The following is a 13,561-nucleotide window of genomic DNA, read 5'->3' as shown; positions in this document are numbered from 1 at the left end:
ACTCCTACCTTATGAAGCCCACAACACACAGATAACATGGGGAGCACAAACTGGGCTTTAACCCACATACACAACCTGCTCTGATACTATGTTGAGGTTTTGGGTTGAGCCCAGTTATATCCCAAAATAACTGGCCATTTAGGAGACCTATTGCTCAACCATATGACCTTCTAAATTTTTTTCTCATTTTTCAATGTGGGATTTTTTCCCACTCAACAGGGACATATATGAATGTTTTTAGTTTTTTTCTAGCCCATCATTTACACCTAAAGGAAACAACGAAAGTAGCTCTAGAGAAGTTGAGAGAGATCATGATGGGGCATGCTATAGCTCTGATTCTTTGCCTTTCTTCTATACCTTTCTCCTTTTTTCATACTTCTAGGTATATCCTCTCCTACTGATCCTGAAGAAGATCAAATTATTGACTTCCCTGGCTGTGCTAACTTCAACAGAGGTAGCTTTGCATATGCAATTTGGCTAAAGTGGTGCGTCTGCTGATGTAAGTACTCTATCCCATTCCTTTAACTTCATCTGTCCTATGGCATCATCAATCTGTCCTGAAAATCCGTCATCTTTTTTTATTTTTTATTATTTTTATTTTTAAACTTTCTTCTATTGCCTAAATGACCTTAAACCCGATCCTGATTTGGCCATTCATTTGTTGATTATCATTCACTGGCCTATGTTGATGATTAAAATACCTGTCCATAAGAAGCAAGCAAAGCTGAGGTTAATTTTACCAGAAAATATAACAAAAAATCCAGAACTGAAATCATGAATGATGTCTGTGGTCCAAATGTGGAAAAAATTTCTAAGAAACAATGGCACCAAGTGAATTATAGATCCCTTTAAGGAATTAAAGTAGTCTGAATTCACATAAACTGCAGAGAAGAAGTGTTGATTTGTACGAATTGTTACTAAGATATAGGTTGAGTGATAGCTGGGCCCATCTCATCTCCCATATACAGCCCACATCAGGAGATTCTCATTGATAGTATAATAGTCATTGAACAACCTAGCATATTTTCTTGATATTCGACTGGCTAAATTATCATCTTTGTTGCCTAGCATTCCAATTGATAATTCTCATATTTCTGTTTTTAATAGTGTTCTTTAAGCTTTTTAAATTTTCTTTGCTACTTTTTATGTGCATCCAAACAAGAGAAATCATGATTATCTTTTACTTTATCTTGCTTTTCTTTTCTTTTCTCTATGACCTAACACAGCCTTCATGCTTCAGCATTATTTTAGACCATCTCCTTTGATTCCTCAATGCATTTAAAACAGATGAAGCACAGAAGACCATGTTATTATCTTTTAAACCAGAACCTGAAAAACTCTTCAAAAAAGACTTTTTTTCAAGTGTTGCGATGTGAAAATTGGAGAAATGGTACAGTGATTTATATTATATCAATACTTGCTGAGCATTATAAACATGCCAGTAAAAGATATTTATTTATGGACGATCTAACTTTTTTGTGTGGGTTTACTCTTCCTCTCAAACAGAGGTGAAGGTTAGATAATTCAAATGCATTTGACGCTGGCTTGGTCTGTGGAGTTATCCGAATTTGAAAATATGAGAAGAGGACATGGTAGAGTGGTTCTTTTAGTCTTATTGGATTTCCATGCGTAGAGTGGTTCTTTCTAAACATTCTGATAGCCTGATCACTGAAAGTAATGAGCAGCATGGAGAAGGATGCATCCACCTTAGCTTTCCAACTGGCAAAGATGGGATTTTAATTTCTTACTGATCAACCATTCTCTCAGACTGTCCCCATTACATCATCCACATAATTTCCAAGGAGGGCAGCTAACCCAACAGGTGACTGTGAATAATGATGAATGCATTATCTCCAATGGCCAGTGAAATATATTTGAACAAATGCAGAGGTAAGACTTTTTTTTTTCATTCTTCTTTTTTTTTATTTTCACTTTCAATGTCTATTTTGGATTATTTAAAGTCAATCATTCGTATGAAATTCTAAATGGCCTAAAAGTGTCTGTAGGATGATTTGACATATACCCAAATCATGGCTGTGGCATGGTTCTTGACTCAATCTTGGGACCCAACTAGGAGATATGAGGGTTGAGTCCACCCTTTGACTTGGTTCTCCCAATCCCAAATCCAATCCGACTTGCTCAAGACATGAGTTGACTCGACGAGTCAGAAGACCATGGGATCTAGTTGTTAGCAAGTGTAGCATTGACTTGTTCGAAAGTCTCCCTGAACAAATTGTTACTTTGAATTGATCCATAAAACTTAAGTCTTCTATCTTGTTGTAGTTTATCTCTCTTAGCCCCTTGTTTCCAGTTTCATGAATCAGACCCGTATTATTAAACCCGGACTGGATTAGGTTTTTTAAGATTGAGCTCAGTTCCATACCAAAACGACTAGCCATTTAGGAAAGCTATTGTTTAACCTTATAAAGCGACAAGTTTTCCTACCACTTATCTATGAGGGATTTTCCCATTAAGACTCAGTCTGAGGCTTACACATACTAATAACAGGCTTGAGACTGGAGAATACAGGGCAAACTCAATGGGTGTAAACTGTTAGGTCCATTGAGGAATAAACTGAGGTTTGATGAGGTAGAAACTCAACGGGGTGTTAAACTTTGCTGCTACTTTCGACTCTTTTTGTATTTTAATCTTATATTATGTGTGTTAACAATCTTAATTGCAATTCAACCAGCAAAATTAATTTCACAATCAAATATAAATGCACAAATAATCAAACTCACAAAGAACATACAATTTTTTTATGGCGGTTCACAATCTTATCTTTGATTGCTGATCTATTCCCAAGGGGTTTTTCACCTCAGAGTTCAACTGCTATGTTTGGGTTGGTAAAAGGTACTTACAAGACATTGCCTCTAAAGCAATCACAATGCTGCCCCCACAGGAACGTATGCAACTCAATTGATCACAATAGCTAACTCACATAAGCTCACATTCACATAGATCTGTAGCAGCAAACTAGGCACACAGCCTAGACCTACAAAGGATTTTCCAATAGCTAACTAGGCAACCTTCCTTAGATCCAGATAGGGATTTACAGTAGCTGCTTCCGGGAACACCTGGTTTAGACCCACACAAGGATTTTCAGCCCACTTGCTTACATAAAGACTTATGGCTCACAATAGTAGGAACAAAGTTTTTCAACCTTTTCTCTGAAGAATCCAACAACCAAAGTAACAACTTAGATCTAGAAAGGATTTTACAATAGCTTATCCACAGCGACACGGGTTACTCTCAATTGAGTTGAGAAGAGGGGATGGTCTTACCTTGCCAATGCTTGATCCACTTTGCATGGGTTACTTTTTTATACTTCAGGCCGATATAAAAGTCACTCAATTAGGCAAATTTTACAATTCAAGCATAAGTAGATAGGTACACCAACCCTAAGTATCTAATGAATGTAAACAGCAGCGTAATGGGTCCTAGTTTGACCAGATTTCAAAATTAAGCTTAGTGTTAAATCGGATTGGTTTTTGAAATAGGGGAAAATCACATAAAGTGGCTCAATATGTATAACGATTTCAAAATATAAGCTCTTTATTGAATAATTTCAAAGTACTAAGGAACAAGTTCAGTGTCCTTAATCAAGTTCTATTAGAAATTTTCAAAGTAACAACTCGTTGAAACTTGGATCAGAAATACAACCCCCAAATTGCAATATTATCCAATAGTCCCTTCAAATGGTCAAGCAAATCAATATGTTGTGATATATAATATGATTTCAAAGTATGAGAGTAAAGATTTTAGCATGATAGATGCCAATTAAATAAAGATTTCAAAATGTGCTTTCAAAGTATGAGAGTAAAGACCCTAGCATGAAATATGCTAAATAAATAAAGATTTCAAAATGTGAACCCAGAAATACTCAACTCTTATGCAGCTGGCTTTTCGAAAACCAAATTTAATATCCAAATTCTATTTGAAAGTATGAGTGCACTTTGAGTGGTGGCAGAAGTCATAGGAGTTGAGAGTGCTTGGGGCTAAATCAACTTAATTAGATGAGTTCTCAACATTAAAAAATAGAGTTGTTAAGCTCAGAAAGATACATTTTGTCATTTTGCAAATCTCGACAAAACATTACTTAAACTTGATGAAATATTTAAAAATTTTGTGATGGGTTTCTAATCAATTTTTAAAATAGGTCACTTACAATATCTTGGATGAATCAAAGCTTTCTATCTTGTTCCACAACCTTTCTAGAACGAGCTATCGGGATGGCTATGGACCACTTGGACGATTTTCATTGGGCACCTCTTTTTACTCTTGAGAGCATTGGGCTTCATTTGGACTAGCTGTTTAGATTGATCATCAAACGGATATTTCTAGTGCCTTTTCTTTTTAGCCTTCATAAATCATTTTTTAGTTTTCTTCCATTCAATCGGTCGGCCAGGTGCTAGCAGTCTTTTCTTTTTTCTGTCCAGTTGGTTGGGAGATTGAGTTGGACAGCTTTGCCTTTCTAGCCTTTCTAGCCTTTCTTTGTCTTAGCCAGACGGATGAACGATTTTTTATTTGAATCTGTCTAATGGACTTGCTTTGCTTGCCATGCCAAGCTTTCTTTTACTGTCGAATGGTGCTTCTAGGCCGTTCAAACAATATGCTTTCTGCCATATAATGCTTGCTTCCCTTTTTGTATGGGTCGTTTAGACTGTCTTTAGCCAGTCAATAGATATGTTACCAGAAATTTCCTTTGGGAGCTTTTGAGGTGCAAGACACACTTAATGTACATCATTAATGACTTGAGAGTTTGTTATCATCGAAATTATTTCAATGAGGATCTTGAGACCAACATAAAATGGGCCTGACAGGCAGGTGTCTTGCTCTAATACCTTGTTAAAATTGTGTGCTATTCTATCAAAGATTAGTCACTTGGGAGACCTACCTTATAAAGCAACAGTTTTTCTGAACACTTATCTACGTATAACTTCCAACTAACAAGGTTAAGCCTGGTTCAATTTAACCCGGTCCCCTATTAAAGTTTTATATGTAAGAAAGTTGGTGGAAGGGTAAAACTCTGACCGGTTTTAGTGATTTGATTGGTGAATTGTGCAAAACTAGAAACTAGTGCAGCTTCCCCTCTTTTTTGAGTATGCAGACAGGGGAGAGGAGGCTTCCTCCCTACCCTCTCTTCGTTTTTTGCCTGTGGAGTAGGGGTCCCCTCTCTCCTCTCCGCTGGTTGAAGGAAGGAGGGGGGGTGTCTACCTTTTATTATTATTACTATTATAATTGTTATTATTATTTATCTTAATTTATTTTTTGAAAGTGATATAACATTAGATGACATTTACTTAGGGCAAATGGGTTGGCTGGACTGGTCACCTCACTGGGATGAGCCCGCCAAATTTCTTGATGTAGTAATGTTTTTCCCTGTTCAGGTCAACAGATTGGACAATTCAACTCATCTAGGAGGAGGCCTTTCTACATATCTGTTGCACAATGTCTCAATCATTTGAATCATCTACCAATAATTTAGAATTTGCAAGGAGCCATCACATCACCTAGAGATGCAGCCTTGGCTGCAGAGGCTGGTGCTAGCCTTATTGGTATGATTCTTTGGCCAAAGCCCAAACGTTCTGTCTCCCTAAAGGTGGCTAAGGAAATTGCAAGAGTTGCAAGGAGTTACGGGGCAGAACCTGTTGCCATTTTTGTAGACGATGATGTGAATACTGTATTAAGAGCTTCTGATGCATCTGATGTGAAATTTTTTCAGGTAGCCACTACCCAAAATTCAGCATTATGTTGGGATGATTGTCTGATTTTCATGAACTGAAACTGCAGCTTCATGGAGATGGTTCTCGGGCTAGTTTGTCTGCTTTACAAGGGCAAGGCCAGGTCATTTATGTTCTTTATGCTGATGAAAGTGGGAACCTCCTTAACCAAATTAGTGATGAAGACTGTCCTTTGGCTGATTGGGTTTTAGTGGATAGCAAGACGGGGCAGGTGTGAAAAATTTCTGATCACTATGCCCAGCAATTTCTTTTAATTTGCTTTGGTGTTGATGCATGGTTTGACAATGGGGCCTGCGAGGGGACTCATTTTGTACCTTGTCGAATTCAACAACTGACTAGAACGTTAAAAAAAAAGTTAAAAAAAAATACAGGGAAGCTATTTAAATATTGGTGAAATCTCCCCAGCATTGACTTTCATTTGTTCTTCTTCAGTTGCAAAATTTATGCATGACCATGCATACTTATTTCTTACTAAGGCTTCATCTTGTAGGTTTATTGCAACTAACGTTATCTTTTTTGTATCTTCTTCACATTCATTTTTTTCCTTCGTTTGGCTCTTGGTTCAATTCAGTGGAAAAGGATTGCGACTGGGAGAAATTCAAGTTACCTTTGATCAAGAGCAGAAACGGGTGGCTGTTAGCTGGAGGGATCAACAGCGAAAATGTTTACAAAGCCATTTGCACCCTAAAGCCAAATGTAATGGACGTGAGCAGTGACATCTGTGGCTCAGACGGTATCCAAAAAGATCCCTTCAAAATATCTTCTTTCATCACTAAAGTCAAGTCAGTTCGTTATTGATCATGTCAACTTTACCATATAATCCTAATGATCTATGAGAATATTAAATTCCTGTGTGAACCACAATCGTAAACCGTGAAGCTCTGCTATCTCCTTTTTGCCTTTTAAAAAGTCAAGTCAGATTGATCCAGTGAGATCCTTCTGGTGAAGAGATGGGGTGGTGGATTGGATATTCGAACCGAGGGCCCCATCTCTCTGGTGCTCTCACCCCTTGGGAGTGACAAAGAGGTAGATGCGTCGGTAATGCGCTTGCTGCTTCTTGCCCGGTTATAATACATTTACGGCTATGCTGTCCCATAATGTTCCTTTTATTGTAACATTGCTGATATGTGTAAAAGCGACTTGAGTCAGGTGGGTGTAAGTTGTGAGGAGCTTGAGAGATCAATGAAGCCAAAATTCCATAGTCAAGGATCCGCCATCCCCCGGATTACAGGATTTATAACAAACCACAATGCAGTGGCACATGTGAGCTTCAAAAGTAGAGCTTCTTCTTGAAAAAAGAGGCACCGACCATAAGGTGGACAAGATCTTCTCACATGTGAGTTATTGAATTGGAGTAATCTCAGGTATCAATTCAAGGCTATGTTTCATTAATGGAATACCATTGACTGTTAACCTTTGACCAGAGATGTATAATAGTCTCTCTGCTGTATCTGTTCGTTTGAAAATTGATGGACAATGAAGCCAGATTTTGCTCTTGGGGTTTGTTTTTGTATTACTGGGTTGACCTTTCGTCCACTCTGGATTCCACAAGGTGCATTTGTCTCGGGTCAGATTTTAAAAAAATCATTCTTTAACTCATGAATTGGCAGCAAAATTCATCAAACCTTTATTTCGATCTGATACAGAAGCTTACACACGAAAGAAACTGCTGTGATTCTATTTCAACAATTGACATTTTCGTTGTTCTAGAAACTCTGTAATACTTTATTTTTTTTAATTATTTTTTGAGTTTCTGTGTACGTTTTGAAAAGTGAACAAGACATCCTATCCTGTAAAGGCATGGCCGGTTCCAGTCTAATCTGACTAGACGGTATTTACGAAGCTAAATGGGATATTATCGATCAGTTTAACTGCTATAGAAGAACCGGAAGAAAAAAAAATCTTGATATTTGGCTGCCGAAAATTAAAAATATATTTTTTTAGCAGAAATAAAGAATTGTTGGATCCTTTACCGAATCGATCATATTTCTCCCATCATGGGGATGCTCTCCCACCTTCCTCCATCTGCAAGCAGAAATTTTGTAGTCAAAGGAGGCCATGAAAGCAAGCGGTCCATATTGACTTTCTAGAAAAAAAATTAAAAAATAAAAATAATAATAACCAAAGTTCTCTTTCCACATATTAAATTATTAATTCTCCTTTGTCCTCCGCCTTGTCCTCTACGTACTCTTTTTTTTTAAACAAATTCTTTTTCCCCCTTTATTTATTTATTTATTTATTTATTCTCCCGAATTGGGCCACGTAGAGTACGATTCTTGTCCATGCTGGCCCACTCCCTCCTCCGTACGGAATATTCGAAACTCACCGCCCTTCGTTTCCTGCTCCGTGACGATGAGCACCGCCGGCACTGACAGTTCTTCTCGGTTTTCCGTCGTCTCTTATTTTAACCAACTGGACTCTCAGCAGTTAGCACCGCTTGTGGGCCCCTTGTCCCCACCCTCTTCCATTAACAAAATAGCTTAGCGACCAAGTTTCCAACCATGCCCCTTCTCGTCAGCATGACGCGTCTCTAACGCAATGCCTTGAAATAGCAAGTCCGGCGCTTGACACCATGACGACTGTTCACATGCGATTCATATGACTCCCGCTCGGAAGCCCCGCCGCAGCTTCTTATGTGCGTCTCACAATGGAGTATGCCTCGCGGTGTCGTATTCCTGAATAAAAGCCGGACTTAAAAAAATCAGGAGTTTCCGCGTAGCCAGGTCGATTAATATACGGCAGTGGGTCCCACGTTACATTCAAGTCTCGATTCCCCACGACGCTTCATTTGACACTCTTCCGTTTCCCTCCACGTCGACCTCTTCCTTGTCCTTCTTTTCTTTCTCTCGTTCACACCCTTCCCTTCTTCCCTTCTCTCTTTCTCTGTCATTTCCGTTTTGTCTCTCCTCCTCTCTCCCTCTCGAAAGAATTACTAATCTTTCTCTATCAGGAGGGTTTACATACATACTCAAACTGCACCAGGCCTATGGAGACACACCTCCTGAATCCTCACCCCGACTTATCCGATCGCTTCCCTCAATGGAGTCAGAACGAGACTCGGGAGTTCATCGCCATACGTGCCGAGCTCGATCGGACCTTCATGGAGACCAAGCGGAATCGACTCCTCTGGGATCTCATCTCCAACAGAATGAGGGAGAAGGGTTTCCATCGTAGCGCCGAGCAGTGTAAATGCAAGTGGAAGAACCTCGTCACTCGCTATAAGGTAATCAATGCAATATAATCCGTTTTGGGTCTTCGATGTATGTTGGGTTTGTTTCGTTGTAAACCCATGCCACTTTTCTAATGGTTTGAGAGTACTACTTCACCGCAGGGGAGCGAAACGATGGACCCAGAAGCGATCCGGCAGTTCCCGTTTCAGGAGGAGCTGAGAGCGATTTTTGCTGCCAGGATGCAGAGGCTGCTGTGGCAGCAGGAATCAGACAGCGCCGCCGCCGGCAGCAGCGGGGTCAAGAAGACTGTTAAATCCGATGAAGAAGAGGAGGAGTCAATGGACGAGTGCGATGCGGACAAGGGTGGCAAGAAGAAAAGGAAACTTGGACCGACAGGCCGTGGGGACAACCGCAACACTAGCAGCAGTACCGGTACTAGTAGTAACGCGTACGAGATGTTGGAAGAGTTTCTGAAGAACCAGTTGCGGATTGAGATGCAGTGGTGCAAGGATGAGGAGGTGAGGGAAGAGGAAAGAAGGGCGAAAGAGAAGGAGTGGAGGCAGAATATGGAGACGCTAGAGAGGGAGAGGATTCTGATGGACAGGAGGTGGAGAGAGAAGGAAGAGCAGCGGCGGGCGAGGGAGGAAGCCAGGGCCGAGAGGAGGGATCAACTGATCACCGCTTTACTGAACAAGCTCATACACGAGAGTATTTAGGTCCGTTCTCCTCTCTTTTTCTGTCAGATAGATTCCTTTCTCTCTCGGTAGGCTAGCAGATTCCTTAAGCCACAAAAAGCTAATGAGACCCTTGCGGCAGTATTTCATTAGCTCTTTTCTGTAAAACACATCCGAGTTTTGACTCTTCGTTGTGATGATAGATGAAAGTTTTGATCTTATTCTCCGCCAAACAAACTCTAATCTAGGGTTAATGGCAGAAACACCATGATTCGACGTGAAGCTCCGTAAAAAGAAGCAAAAAGGAGAGGTGCTTGATTGCAAGCAACACCGAGTGACGAGTACATACATTTAAAAAGGAAAAAAAATGCAAAATATTCTGGCCCCTGTACCGTGCTACGTAGTCCTCCAGTCCTCTTTATCTTTCCCTTGCTAGAGCCTGCTAGAACAGATCAATTTAGCTTTCTAGGGCGCCACCATTTTTTTCAACTGAGCTAAAACGGAGACAATTCTATTTAGGTTTCCCTGGGTGCAAAACAGCACGAGCAAGCTTTCTGTAAGGCCAGGTTCGAGCAGAAGCTGGCTGGCGAGTCCGTTCTGCGAAGAAGGAAACCGAATCACTGTCAAACCTCTATGGTTTCTGATGTATTCGGAGGTTCTGAAACATGAGATGATCCCATAGTAAGTCGTGTTCATATACAATCCACTGTACAGGTGTGCCAGTACAACGAGTACTGCGGAACGGCTTATGAAAGGTATGTATGGATTACGAGAAGACCATTCAGTTTCTGAACTTCCATTCTACTTGTACAATCTTAAAAATAAGGTGCTTAAACTGGATTTCTAGTTTCACTAATCAGAGAAACACCTTTTGAGAAACATAAAAAAGTACAGATCTCTCTACCATGTTTCAAATTACAATTACTGGATGTGCTTCTGTGATAGAAAACCATCTGCTGATACAGAGAAGCACTGCTGCTTCTATACGAATAGGATTACTAACTCAAGTGCCAACAGCTTTGAACAGAAAGATATTGCTTGGTGCCCTCTACGGATGATTCCCAGGTATCAATTGCCTCTGATGGAGGATGGCAATAGAGTAGCTTTTGAGACAAGTTGCAAATTTGCAGGCATTATAGATGCACGATTTCATGTCCCACAGAGAACAAAACCGTGTCCAAAAAAGTGTCTTCAATTACACACTCTTTGATTCTCCCTGACTTTTCTAGGATCTGCTGAATTCATAACAGTTTTTCACTTTTACTTTCATGAATATTTTTAAAACCTCAACTTGCTGTTGACTGTTGTTCACGAAAGATTTGGGTCATAATCCTTTGTATGAATCTTGTGTGATCTCTGAATCATGCAATAACGCGTCTTACTTGCACGAAAAAGTTTCTCTTTATTTCATGGGCCTTGTCACTAAAGGAAGAACATATATACAGATTCCAATTCCAGAAGGTAGAACAGACTTCCATTCTTGCTTTTTTTTTTTTTTTTTTTTTTGCAGTTTCTATCTTCGGTTAGACTAAAATGATATTGGGGCTTGCATTCAAACTGGTAGTGTGAAATGAGATTGAAGCTGTTGGGCGATTCCCATATCGAGAAGCAAGCCGTCTTCTTTGAGCTGCAAATTATCTTGTGTTCATACTGAGACTTTAATTTACAGGATCTGAACGCGTTTTCTTGAGATAGAATTTCGTTCAGGCCGTGAAACAGCTTGGGCGAGCTTGCCAAGATGGAAACCCATTATCAGCAAAGGGAATCGGACCAGGTGATGATATCTTTAGTCGGTATCAGGTGTTTGATCCAGGATGGGTCAGGTGATAATGAGTATGAATACAAAATAAACAACCTTGTAAAGATAACAAAGCAATCTGTGAATATAAAATATCTGATTGATTTGCAGGAATAGTTTACTGATTTACGGCTTTGCTGTGAATTTGTTTGGTAAAAGTTAGAAATGTCGGTTCCAAGCCACAAGAGCTAAGAACTTGCAGTGCACCATAATTTGCTCCCAATTAATTAGTGCCAATCATGTGACTGATTGACATTAACTGTTTGATTAAAGAGAATTGGATCCTCTAGTCTAGAATCTAAAAATTCTATAAGAACGACATATAAAAGTTGAGACTCTCTCATTTTTCCTACTATGGATGTAGGCCAATGGACAAACCGTGTTAATAATTTCCTTTGTCTTATTCTTCTTTCATTTTCTTCTCCTGCAAATTATATTTCTTACTAAGTTGCCCATATTCTGCAACAACAAATAATCAGCACCCATGACTACAGTGGTAACCTGCATCAATGTAGTCATATAAAAATTTGGTATGATAACCGAAAATATCTTAATTTTATATCATGGTATCAAAGCCTACCTATTTCATGGATCAATGGGAAAATTTTACTCGGATGAACAAAATCTATTGAATTGATGGAAATACATTCATGACTTAGTACAACAATCTACTTGTTTAATGCAACTAGAATATGTAATGCATTAGAGCTTGTTCCTATGTAATGATATTGTTTGGTAAATGGATCATGAAAAGAATTACATTCATAAAGTGTCATTCAAAAGTCTTTATCCAGTGATTGGAATGTATTCCATGTTCTTATATAGTAAGGATATGGAGATGAATCAGAGAAGTTTTTCTAGGTGTTTGAATAGAAGAAATAAAGGGTGCTTTTATTTTTTGGTAAAAGTTTACAAATTAAATTATTTTATCATAGGTAATATCAAGTGGCATAGCTGGCCTAATATTTCCCATTGCCGAGTCTTTGGAGTCTAAGGGTTTAACAAATACATATATTTGTTCGAGTTCGGCTTAGTTCAATTTTTACTTGAGCACGATTCGAACTCTAACTTGAAATAAGGTTCGTTAAGTATAAAGTCAAGCTCGAGATTTTCCAAACTCGGCTTATTAGCTCGTGAGCCAATTCGTTTACATAGATTTTTTAATGAAAATACCCTTTATTTGTTCTCATCAATTCCCTATTCAGTTGGTTGATAGTTGCTCTTATTTTCCTCAAACCTCGAAGATGATCGATAGTTAAGTTTTTGGGTTCCTCAACATCTAATATTATTGTTTGCCAATGGAATAAACACTACTGATGGAGGTGTTTGTTATATTCTTTTAGGTATATTAAGTTGGTTATTTTACATTAATATGCTCCATTGCAAAGTCTTGGACTTCTCTATGATAGCTTGTAGTTCAATGGTTCTAAGTTCATCACAATATTCTCTTTCTTTAATTTTATAGTTTTAAATATAAGTTGGAGATCAAACCGGCTTGAGCTCGAGCTCGAGTTTGAAGTATTCAGATCAAATCAGGTAGATGCCACCCCTACAGTTTTGCATATCCTCTTACTGATCTTTCATAAGATGAGATTTTTTTTTAAAACCAAACTCATGTGAACATTCAAATCCGTGAATCTTGAGCATCTCTATAATAAGACTCATTCACTTCAGGGTAACACGTCCCATGTACAGGAATGTCTCCATATTCAGGGGTTTTGATCGATGCAACAACCTTGCTAGTGGTTTGCGATGGTCTCCTTTCAGAAATGGCAACTGAGGCTTAAAATAGTGGCTAAAAAACTGTTGGCAAAGGTCGTAAGTAAAGGTGGAATGGTGGAGATGTGAGTAGGTCTGCTTGCGGCTTCCAATACTCGCGTTTAGGACAAAACAATCGATTTTGGGTATGACAAGATTGTTAGTGCAGCATGGATCAAAGACGTTGCATGAGTAGAAGAAAAATGGAAGATGAAGAGATGGCGAGGATGCAATCCATCACTTTCAGTGGCTCAACTTAAATTGTTTGAGGCGCATGGAAGCTTAGCCTGTGGGAGTTTCCGCCGGAGATGGCATTGCAAAGAGGAAGTGACGGGTAGAGATGATTTCGAAGAAAACAATTTGGAAGAAGGCAGATGCAAATGATTAATCGATCTGCTCTAATACTATATGAGAAGC

At 39.1% G+C, this 13,561-nt stretch overlaps 2 protein-coding genes across 5 annotated transcripts; both read left to right on the top strand.

The window, feature by feature from the left end:
- The first annotated feature begins 370 nt into the window (after nucleotides 1–370).
- Nucleotides 371–6,569, top strand: LOC137942468 (N-(5'-phosphoribosyl)anthranilate isomerase 1, chloroplastic-like). 4 transcript variants are annotated; one of them, XM_068788121.1, is made up of 6 exons: nucleotides 371–499; nucleotides 1,507–1,592; nucleotides 1,686–1,890; nucleotides 5,391–5,725; nucleotides 5,794–5,955; nucleotides 6,316–6,569. In XM_068788121.1, exons 4-6 carry the CDS (start codon nucleotides 5,561–5,563, stop codon nucleotides 6,355–6,357), a joined length of 369 nt encoding a protein of 122 aa, XP_068644222.1. In that variant the 5' UTR covers nucleotides 371–499; nucleotides 1,507–1,592; nucleotides 1,686–1,890; nucleotides 5,391–5,560; the 3' UTR covers nucleotides 6,358–6,569. The 4 variants fall into 4 exon arrangements, 3 of the variants coding, with proteins under 3 accessions (XP_068644222.1, XP_068644221.1, XP_068644220.1); XR_011110570.1 differs by having other exon boundaries at nucleotides 1,507–1,890; nucleotides 5,391–5,558; nucleotides 5,726–5,955; XM_068788120.1 differs by having other exon boundaries at nucleotides 479–499; nucleotides 1,288–1,890.
- A 2,077-nt stretch (nucleotides 6,570–8,646) lies between these two features.
- LOC137942797 (trihelix transcription factor GT-3b-like) lies at nucleotides 8,647–9,630 on the top strand. Its single transcript, XM_068788535.1, has 2 exons — nucleotides 8,647–8,967; nucleotides 9,076–9,630. Exons 1-2 carry the CDS (start codon nucleotides 8,731–8,733, stop codon nucleotides 9,628–9,630), a joined length of 792 nt encoding a protein of 263 aa, XP_068644636.1. The 5' UTR covers nucleotides 8,647–8,730.
- Nucleotides 9,631–13,561: the final 3,931 nt, after the last annotated feature.

This window comes from Aristolochia californica, unplaced genomic scaffold (assembly GCF_029961685.1).
Source record: "Aristolochia californica isolate CCGP_79_NKW_82.1479 unplaced genomic scaffold, dmAriCali1.0.hap1 SCAF_10, whole genome shotgun sequence".
NCBI lineage: Eukaryota > Viridiplantae > Streptophyta > Magnoliopsida > Piperales > Aristolochiaceae > Aristolochia > Aristolochia californica.
The sequence above is the reverse complement of the archived record's forward strand: the minus strand, read 5'-3'. Positions and strand labels throughout refer to the sequence as shown.